This window comes from Astyanax mexicanus, chromosome 22 (assembly GCF_023375975.1).
Source record: "Astyanax mexicanus isolate ESR-SI-001 chromosome 22, AstMex3_surface, whole genome shotgun sequence".
Taxonomy (NCBI): domain Eukaryota; kingdom Metazoa; phylum Chordata; class Actinopteri; order Characiformes; family Acestrorhamphidae; genus Astyanax; species Astyanax mexicanus.
This window is the reverse complement of record NC_064429.1, coordinates 10,598,524-10,610,559: the sequence shown is the minus strand read 5'-3', so window position 1 is coordinate 10,610,559 and position 12,036 is coordinate 10,598,524. Positions and strand designations below refer to the sequence as shown.

Sequence of the window (12,036 nt, the reverse complement as noted above, 5' to 3'; positions counted from 1 at the left end):
CGAACGAGTAACACAGGCTGAAGCAAGGATTTCTTCTACCAAAGATAATGTCACCACCCCGCAAACTAAAGTACAATCCCTGGAAGGTAAAAACAGAAGTCTCCAGGAAAAAGTTTTGGACTTGAAGGTAAGAGTAAGGAGATCCAACTTATGACTATTTAGTTTGCATGTTTTTTTGTACATGTTTTTTGTAATAAATCTTTTTTTCTGTCTTTGTTTTGTGCCTTACACAATCTGGACTCATTACACTTGTGTCATTACACACAAGTGCAAATGAAAATTAAAAATACAATAAAAATACAAAAGTAATTTGTAATGACCTCTTAATGCCGTAGCTCTACAATGATACAGTGATTTATTTCTCTCTAAAGATTTACTACATAGATTTCCACTCTAATATGCTCTAATATGATTTGCATTCTTAAAGTTAAATATACACTAGGGTAGCACGGTTTGACAAGGTAGCATAACTCGACAGAACACTTTTCCGGCACCCAGAGGGAGCAAAATTAGTCTAGAAGAGCACAGTATAATAAATTATCGGCATCCAAAATGCATTGAGAATTATTAGAATCCCGAAGTGCATCAAATTATTAGACTCATTTATGATTAACTTACATTTTTTTTAATTAATTTACTCATTAACAATATAATTACAAAACTATTAGAATCAAGATTTTTTATTGTTACATCACAGAGTACAAGTGTACATGTAAGTAAAAAACTTGGGTGCAGATTCTCACTAGTATACAAAGAATGCAAGAAAGAAGAGTGCATCAATTTATTTAAATAATTTATCATTAATCTACTCATTTCTATTTTATTTTTTTTATATTTATTTAATCTAATGTAATTATAATTTAAATTGTACTAATTATTTTACTAATTAATAATTACATTTACAAAATTATTAGAATCACAAAGTGCATCAAAGATTGTTAGAATTGAGAGCATTTTATAATGAATAATCAGCATCCAAAGCAATTTCTTGAAATATGAAATATGAATTTAAAATATACTGTTACTGTTTTCATCGAAACGTGTCTTGTATGGGATAATATAGGATTTAAGGTCTTAATGCTGTCAGAATCATTTTTGCAGTTATTATTTTTTTAAATCAGTGTTACGGTTTAAAGATTGTTTTTTCTATCATTTGATATTAAAAGATGTATTGCTTTAATGTAACAACAACAACAAATACAACAAACAAGATTTATTCAATATTTATTAATAGTCAGGGCACCCACATCAAAGACAACTATTTATAATGTCTAAAAGTTCCGTAAAGTGAAGGTTAATATTCCTCTATATGTGTAATAATGTTCAATCAGGGTAAATATTAATTAAAATTATATTATTAGTAATATGTTTATTTTACATTTAAACTGTATGCTGCAAATACAACACAAAATACATATTATACTAATACTGACCCTTAATGAGAAATGTAATCCTGCACTGCCCCCTCTGGCATTATGAATGAATGAAATAAATAAATACATAAATAAATATATAAATGAAGACGGTTCTTTTCTCTGCAAAAGAAATCGATCTGTCCACAGATACTCGACATTAATCGATTGTTAGAGGTGATTAGGGGAGCGGTAGAGAGCAGAAGACCTGGGAGAGACTGGATTTACTATAGTATCACTCTTTTTGTGGAGTAAAGTAAGTTATTTTAGCGTTTTATTGGATACAAAGGTGGATGTTTTGTTTCCGTAGAACTTCCGGTTTATGGGACGTTTTTACGGTTCTTTTTTGTTTTGAAACAGCCAAAACTGCTCTGTTTATACAGCTGTGCTCGTTTATAAAGCTCTTATATTCTCTTTAATCTGTAAAAAGTCACTTTTTATCATCAAAGTCGAAGTTTTCAAGAGTTTATTAACTAAGGCGCTCCATCGAACTGTGGTACCTATGAACATAGCTATACATAATAAGTCGCCACACAGCCTGCTTCCTGCTGTATCAGCCGGTGTTCTGTCGAGTTATGCTCCCCATCAAAACGTGCTTCCTAAAGGCACTGCGCATGCGCGTACCTACACGCGTATGAGCTTACCTACTTATCACTAATTATTTATTGCGTTTTTTAAATAATAAATCAGTTGTTTGGGTTTTATGTGCATTTCAAAACCTGGATTCACTGTCGTTGCACAAAAGTGTAATTGGAAAAGAATCATAATTAATACAACAATTATTTTTATTTTATTATAAAAATACAAAAGCAGTTTGGAATGACCTTTATTTGTATATTTATTATTATTATTTTTTTTATCCCAGTTTTCATGCATCTTGACATCATGTTCTCCTCCACCAGTCTTACACACTGCTTTTGGATAACTTTATGCTGCTTTACTCCTGGTGCAACAATTCAAGCAGTTCAGTTTGGTTTGATGGTTTGTGATCATCCATCTTCCTCTTGATTATATTACAGAGGTTTTCAATTTAGTAAAATTAAAGAAACTCATAATTTTTAAGTGCTCTCTTATTTTCTTACAGAGCTGTATATATAGAAGTGTGATTAATTTGGAATCAGTAACATGTTATTATAACACTTTTAGCCTTTTGTGTCTTGAATTTTTCAGTTCTTATCCTGCTTCTTTGTTGCTGTTTTCTTTGTTTTGTTTTCCTACCCCATGTGCTCTGCAAGCACATGGTCCTGTCCCCGCCCTAGCCCGGCCCTAGTCACTAGTGTTGTCACCTTGTGTCTTGTTTGTAACTCCGCCCCCTCGTTTACCGGTCCCAGGTGTTCCTCACCCTCTTGGTGTATTTAAGCCCCTCTGTTTCAGTGTTTTGTGTGGAGTCTTTTGCCGTGCTACTTTGCCATGTATGCTGCAGGTTTGTTGTTTGATTTAAGTATTACTGTTTTCTTAGTTTTAATTGCATTTTGCTCATAGTCTTAGTTTTCCAGTTTAGTTTTTTGGGTATTTTGCCTTTTTCAGGGTTTGTTTTCTGTTTTGCTTTTGTTTATCTTGTTTCTTTATATTTACATTTCTGAATTTACGTCCATCTTCTCATCCTTCCTGTGTGACAGTTATCATTTTTTTATGCAAATTAATTATGCCACCAATTTGACCCCAAGTTCCGTCGAAAAAGCAATGTTATTTTATTTAGTATTCTGATTATTGTTGATGTAAAAGTTGGGTTTGTGCACTTCTGTGTATTCATGTGTGTGTGTAACAAGTAGGGTTTTTCAAGCATTACTGAGATAGCAATGAACAGTCAGTGGAGCACCTGTGTTTTCTGTTGCCAAGATAGCAATATGCCAGACATTTACCTGAACACAACTCCAGACCACCACGCCCATCAGTGTAGATATATTCAGAAGCTCTGCTGCTATTTAAATTATGCAGATGGAAGGCATGAAAATAATAGACTGTTGGCAGGGTGTAAGATAGTAATGAACATTGTGACAGACCAAAAGAAAGTGTAAGAAAGGGACCAAAAACTTAAACTAAGACATTAGGAACTTTTCTAAACTGAATCTGACTGATTGTATTTGTGTCCTTCACAGGCATGGGGAACCTGAAGATTCCTGTGGTCTTCAGTGTGAAATGTCTACTCTTCTCGTTCTGTAAGTCCACATATAACTATAACTACAACATGCACACAAAGAAATTTACACAATATTAAGATATTATGTAATTTACTCCAGTAGTAACAAATCTCTTCCTGAGCTGCAGCTCAAATGTTGCTTATCAGGCAAATTGGCAGTGAAGCTTCTCATGTTTTCCAGTGTAGCTAGCATGTAAAAGGAGCCAGTGTATGAGTACATCCATTATCGTTTTTCTAACTGCATGGTGAACAATCACACATTCCCCTCAAACCATGAGGAGGGGGTTAATAATCTCTTAATACTGAATACATGTACATTTAAACATGGACTGAAGTATGTAAGCTAAAACAGTAGCTATTAGCAATTAACAGTTGCAATTAACCCTTAGGAGGTTAAATACCGTACTTTGGTCCACCAGAAACATTCAGTAAAAAAGAGTTTATTGACTTTGAGATTCAAAAATAACGTAAGGATGGGAAAAGTACACCTTGCACGGCCCAAAACTCACAAAAGTCATGAGCTAATTCTCTTAATTAATCATGGGTGTGGTTAATTTTGGGTGTAACGTGAAATAAACCAATCAGAGTGTCTCTTGCTCATCATTCTCTTTAAGAGTAGATCAGGTGAGCTCTGACTTTGGTGGATTGCTATTTTAACGGTGCAGCTACCTGGACGTGTTCAACAAACTCTTCTCAGCAGAGGAAACTGAGCTGCTGGTTGACGCTGTGAAGGAGCTCCAGCAGCTCATTTACGGGAACAGCAATGTTATTTTATTTACTATTCTGTTTATTGTTGATGTAAAAGTTGGGTTTGTGCTGCTGTGTGTTCATGTGTGTGTAATAAGTGGGGGTGTACGCTCAGCTCGGCACAGCGCCTGTGTTACCGAGATAGCGATGAACGTCTGACTGTTGGTGTCTGTCTAGGTTGTATTCAGTCAGTGGAGCTCCTGTGTTTTTTTGTTCATTTTCAGATCACCATGTCTATTGGTGTAGATATATTCAGAAGCACTGTTGCTATTTAGGCAGAAGGAGTGAAAATAGACTGTTAGCGGGTTGTAAGATAGCAATGAGCATCACACTGCACCTTATGCAGAGTGTAAAATAGGGCCCTAAATGTCTTATAATTAGTACATAACTATTACACAACAACTCTTTTTGAAATACAGTAGGTTACTCTGACTTGCATACACCCTCATTGCCTGAAAAACGACTGAATCAGGAAAATCTCCCAGACTGAGGTCTACCTGTACACTCTAAGAAATATAAGTACAGATTTGTACCTAAAAGAGTACAAAGCTTGTCGCTGGGGCTGTACCTTATATTGAGGTACAAAAAAGTACCTTTCAGTGAAAGTCCTTTTTTGTACCCATGGTTTTTGTGCCAATAAAGATTATAAACATTATAAACATTATCATCAACTGAATATGTGTCAAGAACTTGATGATCCAAAATTGTCTGGCTTTTAAATAAAAAATGTGCAATTAAAATATATATTGTTTATTGGTAGAGTGATACAGAATACTGAATGTACCTTTTGTCTGGTTAAATGGTACAATTTTGTACTTATTGCTGTTAGGAATGACTTTGTACTTCAGAGGGAACAAATCTGACCCTGTAAAGAACAATATTGTACCTTTGAGGGTACAATTATGAAGAGTGTACCCTTGAGTACAAAAAAGTACTCATATCGTACCTCTGTTTTTTAGAGTGTATACTATGATTAATTGCCACACCCACCTCAGCTTGCAACCACTCACTGCACAGCAGTGGAGGGAGTGTTTGCATGTCATAAATATTCATAAGTAAGAGCCGAAATTCTGTTGTTGTTCCACTCCCACTCCTCAACCTAATTGAAACAGGCAGAAAAAGAAGCACCGGAGCACTTAACAAAAAATATAATTTATTTCCATATTCCATATAAGTTTCATTATATGAGATTATTGAGATTTCTAATAGGTTTCATGTATAGTTTGCACGTATATAAACATGTATGCTTTTACTTTACATGGCCATATATTTCATATATGACAATCTCATATATGTGCATGCATTAAAATTACAATGTTACAATTACATTTGCATAGGGGATGCTACGCTTTTACCGCTTAAAACTTACCTTAAAGGGATAGTTCGGTATTTTTGACATGAGTCTGTATGGCATCATCATAACCAGTGTCGTGCATCCACACTGACTTACCCCCCACAGCGTCCTGTGAGCCGAGTTCTTGTCCAGTTTAGGTCAAAGCGAAAGTAGTCCGGCATGTTTGCTGGGGTCAGGAAAATAACTCCTTTTTCTTCCCAAAGCAGTACGTGTTCAAAAGAGTGATTTATTTACATCACAAAAAACTAACCCTGCAAAAGTCACGCCTCGTAAATCACTTTCTCTCGTTCCATATCAATTCGCGCAGCGCTGCAACCTGACAGCTAACCTACGTGTTTGGGTCGCTTTGTTTACTTCTCGCCTCGAGAACATGTCTGACTACGAGAGTGACGAGGAAAACATTGATCACCGCTCAGAGCCACGGGGATATCTTTATGAACCCGAGTATACAGATGTTGAACTTCGCCAAATGGAATTAGATCGGGCAGAAAGAGAGAGGGTGGACAGAGAAGTGGTGGAAGATGAAACCTTTACGCTATGAGCGAATGCTGTTGAGAACATTGGTAGGCTACAGTTTTATTTACCTGGGGTGCAGGGACAGCAGATTTCTTCAGAATCCGTTTCTTCATCTGTCGTTGTCCAGGACATGTGGATAAAAAGTCATCATCGCTGAAGTGCGCTGCAAACACGAAGCTTTTTTATTTTTTCCACTTTTGTGTCCACATGGATGCCCAGCGCTAGTACCCAAAGTTTCCTCAGAGCAACATCAGTCACAGGAAAACGATGAAAACTCTGCCGAGAATCAGCCACATCTTTGTTGCTACAGCCTGGATAGTCACAAGTCCGCACCATTTTAACACACACACACACACACACACACACACACACACACCTAGCTATATATATATATATATATATGTGTTTACAAAGCTTATAAAAGCCAATAGACTTCTCCCTAAAGTTAGCTCATTTGCGTTGCTAGTCTGAACACAGCTGCTAAGCACTGCCAAAACACAGAACAAGTTGACGCGTGCGCAGCTCGCTGTCAGAATGACGCGCACTGATACGAAATGAGAGAAAGTAGGACCCAAGTGATTTACGAGGCGTGACTTTTGCAGGATTAGTTTTTTGTGATGTAAATAAATCACGCTTTTGAACACGTACTGCTTTGGGAAGAAAAAGGAGTTATTTTCCTGACCCCAGCAAACATGCTGGACTACTTTCGCTTTGACCTAAACTGGACAAGAACTCGGCTCACAGGACGCTGTGGGGGGTAAGTCAGTGTGGATGCACGACACTGGTTATGATGATGCCATACAGACTCATGTCAAAAATACCGAACTATCCCTTTAAGCCCCCCATTTAAAACATCCTAACGTCCAACAGCAGACACCCACATGTCCCTCATGCCCTCTTTTCTGGAAAAAAAACAACAAAAAATGAATGGTGCCAACAACAATAATGCCAATGTAAAACTAAAAAAAATAAGCATGTCGGGTGTAAACGCTAATATTATTATTGTTATTGTAAATTGTCACGCCTGTTGCTGAAAGTGCTCCTGTCTCTCCCACACTCAGCTCTACCTGCGATCTCAACTCTCTGGACTACGATACCCAGGATGCACCACACACTGACTCTCATGATCACATGACACTGCACACAGCACCCCCAGGGAGTCATTCACCGGAATATTGATTTCACCTGTGGTTCCAAGTATAATTGGACCTTCTCCACACACACACACAGTGCTGAATACTGTCAGTTTATTCTCTCAACGACGCGTTTATTTCCTTGCCTGCGATTTCCTTTCGTGTATGACCTTGTTTTGTTTTTCGGCCCTGTTTCGTGCCCGCCCTCTGATACCTTCTTGCCTGTGTATGACCCTCGGACTGTTTCTAGTTTATGGTATGTTCTCTCTCTCTTGCTGCTGTTCTCTGGTTTTGACCCTGCTCGTTTTGACTACCCATTTGTACTGCGCATTTTGTCAATAATCCTGTTTTATTGTATCTGCACGTGTCTGAGATCTGCGTAGCCGTGACATAAATATAATTTTTTTAATATGTTTTAATTGGAAACACATCTGATTTAAAGGTCTTTTCTGTGTCTCCAGGGTGTTTTGCAGCTTCAGAATTCAGCTTCAGGTCTACAATGGTGAAGCTGCACGAGGCTGCTACTCTTCCCTGCTACCAGAAATGCACGGGTTTGGTCACATGGGTTAATCAGTATGACGGCGTGGCTCGGTGTGACCAGACATCGTGCCAGTCAACAGAAGGTTTTCAGATGTCCCATGATCAGTACCTAAAGGGAGATCTGTCCCTTACTATCACTGAAGCTGATTTCAGGAAGAGGATGTGGTACACATGTCGGTGCGATGGTGAAGACATCTGTGCAGTGAGTCTCCGAATTGACCGTGAGTCTCCAAACCTGTTTATATTCTGGATTATACTCTAATTTAAAAAAAAATCATTTTCATTTTAATGAGGTCTGTAGCATTAATAAAATTATTGATTTTTTATGATAATTGAATGTGTTTATTTTAGCACATTATGTTATTTTTAACCAGTCTTTTAATACACTTACATGGTGCAGATTTACTGCTGCTGTAGTCTTTTATGCTGTTTAATCAAGCTATACCCTTAAAAACACTGTTTATGAATAAAACCTACTCACCAGCTCAATCACAGTAATGGGATCTTCTCAGAAACTCAGACACAAACTCATGTAAACACAATAACGATAAAAATTATTTAGTAGTCCAGTATCTGCAGTACTGTATGGCCATTATAAGATGCTTTTTCTTTTTTTTATCTTATCAGTTGCTTTATTCCTGCAGTTCTTCTCCTGCCAGACTAACTCTAATTCTTCTTTTCTCTGCTGAAACTGAGACTCAGTCCTTAATCATGTTAATCTGAGCTAAAGGCTAAAGCTGCTGTTTCCATGTGGGTCAGCCAGACGTGAATCTTCCTGTAGCAGTTTTTTTTCTCCAGTTTCCAAGAGTCTTTATTTGAAGGTGTAGGAAACAGTACTCACCGCTCTCTGACTTCATCTGTAATTTCTCTAAAGAAAAGAAAGAACTTATACTTTTAATAGTTTTAACAGAGTTCTCTGTGTTTCTGTATTTTTCTAGTTATTATGATGTGTGAAAGTGTGAATGTGCTGTAAGTGTGTAAATGCTACAATAGCAGCAGTAACACCATCTGTTCCACCACCGATTTACTGCAGAAAAAGAGATTGGAAATTGACTTTTTAAAAACATTTTCAAAATTTAGTTTATTTTTACTACTACTTACCAGCTGTAAGATGTTTTACCAATGAATTGCTAAAAAGTGCCCCCTTTTTTAAATACTAAAATGACTCTTTCTTTGAAGACCCTTGCAGTTTACTGCAAAATTTTGTACTCTTTTCAGTTTAGTTCTCCAGCAGTATTAGCATTAGCCACTAAGGGCTAGCCATTCGGCTGTTTAGAGGTGAATATATCAGACTGTAGTCTGCATGTTTACCGTGTTGAAACAAGCCACGCGAGACAAACCACTAGCTGATATAGCACTGGTTTACCAGAACACGGTTAGCCGTTAATGCTAATGCTCCAGTCTTAGTGAAAAATCTAAGCTTACTGAAAATAAATTGAACACTTTACTCACCCAAATAAACAGTTTTCAGGAGGGAAATCTGTGTGGATTAACATCCAGCACTAGTTTTTTTTTTTTTAAGAATTACAGTTTTGTTTACTTACCTTAGCTTAGCTTTACAGATCACCCAGCGGCAAGACCTGCTGAATTAGAGGGGAAACACCCCTTATAATCTGGTGCACCTTGAGTATGAACATAGACATTTATCGATAGTGCTCCTTATAATACGGTGTGCCTTATCGTGCAAAAAATACGGCACATGGCAAAAATTAAGGGAAAAAATGTTGGTGTTCCAAAACTTTGGACCCGTAGTGTAGGTTAAAAATTAAATAATTATTATTGAAATAATAACAATGTACATATTAAAAACAGTTATCATGACAGGTCTACATTTTAAGTTCAATCCTCTAATGATAATCTTGTTGTTCCTCTGCAGCTTTCAGTTTGCCGGTTTCTGTCCAGGCTGGTCAGTCTCTCAGCCTGGATCTGCCCGTTCCAGATAATGTTGAGGTGACCTTAAACCGGACTGATGATGGTGGTTCTAACACCTTCAGTCTCTGCAGGATTGAGGGACATAAAGCTCAGTGTAATCCACTGTATAAACAGAGAGTGTCGGTCGGCTCCAGACTGCAGCTGAAAGAGGTGAAGAACCAGGATGGAGGCGTTTACATCTTATGGGACATCAAGAACGATGAGGCCATCGGGATGTACACAGTCACTGTCAATGGTAGGCCATCATTTTACTGTGTTCGCATAAAAAAAAAAAAGAATTTATTAGCGACAGTTACACATCATATATTATTTTTTTATGCTAGGCTACTCAAAAGTATCTTAAGGAGGCACTAAACACTAAACCATATTTTTTATTAATAGCTGAAATGTGTTTATTTGAAGAAATAAATCATACCAGTCCTGCTTAAATATTTTTGTGGTAATTTCTGCCTCTGCAGTGCCCTCTCTTGCTATCAAAAACACTGCTCAGTCCAATCAGATCTTCCTTCTCTTGCCCATAAACCCATACATCACCCAGCGCCCCTCCCAAACTACCCCTGCCATTTTTTGCATTTTTCAAAATTGAGCTGAGGATGGAGTCAGCTAAGATCAGGGGGTTTATTTACACTTTAAAGGGAACCCTGGCTTGTAGCACTTGTATACAATCTTATGATTGTGTAATTACTCTAAACACTTAATTTGTTCTACATATATGACATTTGGGTTCCGCCGTAGATGATGTCAAATGAAGGGTGTAACAAAGCATCTTCGCATGATGCATTGCAATGGGAAAAATTTGTACGGTGTGCATTTTGAGAATGTATGATTCTGTATGTTCTGTTTATGAAATGTTATGCAGTTGCATTGTTTAAACACCAGAGGTCGCAATCCCGCTAGTGCAGGTCGGAGAACCAGTGGGCGTAAGCAAAAGGTGTTGGACATATCAATCATTTCTGACTGAAGCCAATCAGCAAAAAATAGAGATTTTTCACCTAGCTTAATGAAGGTCTTACATAATTAGGAAATATATTGAAATGTCGAAAATTATCATGATAAATATCGTTATCAAATTATTGCCTGTTTTTTCATTTATTTGTACCAATTTCTTGATTTTTCCCTTAATAAATAATAAAGACTAAATTACAATTATCTGAACTCTTGTACCTTTTTATTATTTATCACATAGCAGAACCTTATGGTTACATGTTCTTTTTCAATTAAATAGATTTGGGTAGAAATTCTTTCATTTAATTTCATTGTGTTATTTTTATTTATTTATTTATTTTCTGTAGAAACTTGTCCAGAGTCCAGCGACAGTCATTGTGTTAAAGGTACGCTTTCGTCACGTTTTTTTATGCTTTCATTTCATGTGGCAGTATAAGACAGTATGAATTAATAAGTACAAATATTTGTGGACATCTCTTCTGATAAATGCAATAAATCAGCTATTTAAAATTACACCCATTGCTGACTTATGCAGATGTGCAAATGCACACAGAAGAATTGAACTCTGGAGGAGATAAACATGAACCTGGGCTATAGAGGACTATAGTATTGAGTACTGAGAGTATTGTTCTTTGGAATGATGGAGCTCCATTCAATACTGCTAAAGAAACAGTGAATGAACAGGAGTCACAATGCCTTTGTCTTCATATTTTACCTCCTCACCATAGCTTTCATTTATTCTACATTACATTTGAGTGCAGTTTGTACAATAGTGCAATTTGTTCTGTAGAAGCCAAAACATTAAGGGCCCTATTTAAGTGATCTATAGGCAAGCCATTATTAAGGCACCATGCTGCTTGATTTAGGGCGTGTCTTTGCTATCGTAACGTCGGGAAAAGTACACCTTGCGTGTCTAGAAACACGAAAAAGTAATGTACTAATTCTCTTAATAAATCATGGGTGTGTTTAATTTTGGGCGTAACATGAAATAAACCAATCAGAGTGTCTCTTGCTCATCATTCCGTTTAAGACTCTGACTTTTGGCCGATTGCTATTTTAACAGCGCAGCTACCTGGACATGTCCAACGCTTGTTAATGCTGTGAAGGAAGGTGCACCAGCAGCTTGTTTACTATAGCAAGCATTTAGCAACATCATAGCAACCACCTGAGATATCCAGTGTTTTTGTTCTGTATTTCTGTGTTTTCTTCAGGCTGGAGAGCCAGTGGGCGTAAGCAAAGGGTGGAGGATATGTCAGCAATTTTTGACTGAACCACACAGCTTAATGAATTTCTTTGTTTTTTTTTATACATATTTCC

The 12,036-nt window shown here is 37.0% G+C and overlaps 1 protein-coding gene across 1 annotated transcript; it reads left to right on the top strand.

Annotated features, from left to right (window-relative positions):
- Positions 1-1,515: 1,515 nt before the first annotated feature.
- Positions 1,516-10,735, top strand: LOC103026387 (uncharacterized). The gene is made up of 5 exons (XM_049470848.1): positions 1,516-1,668; positions 3,512-3,571; positions 7,764-8,063; positions 9,719-10,029; positions 10,634-10,735. Exons 2-5 carry the CDS (start codon positions 3,514-3,516, stop codon positions 10,733-10,735), a joined length of 771 nt encoding a protein of 256 aa, XP_049326805.1. The 5' UTR covers positions 1,516-1,668; positions 3,512-3,513.
- The last annotated feature ends 1,301 nt before the right edge of the window (positions 10,736-12,036 follow it).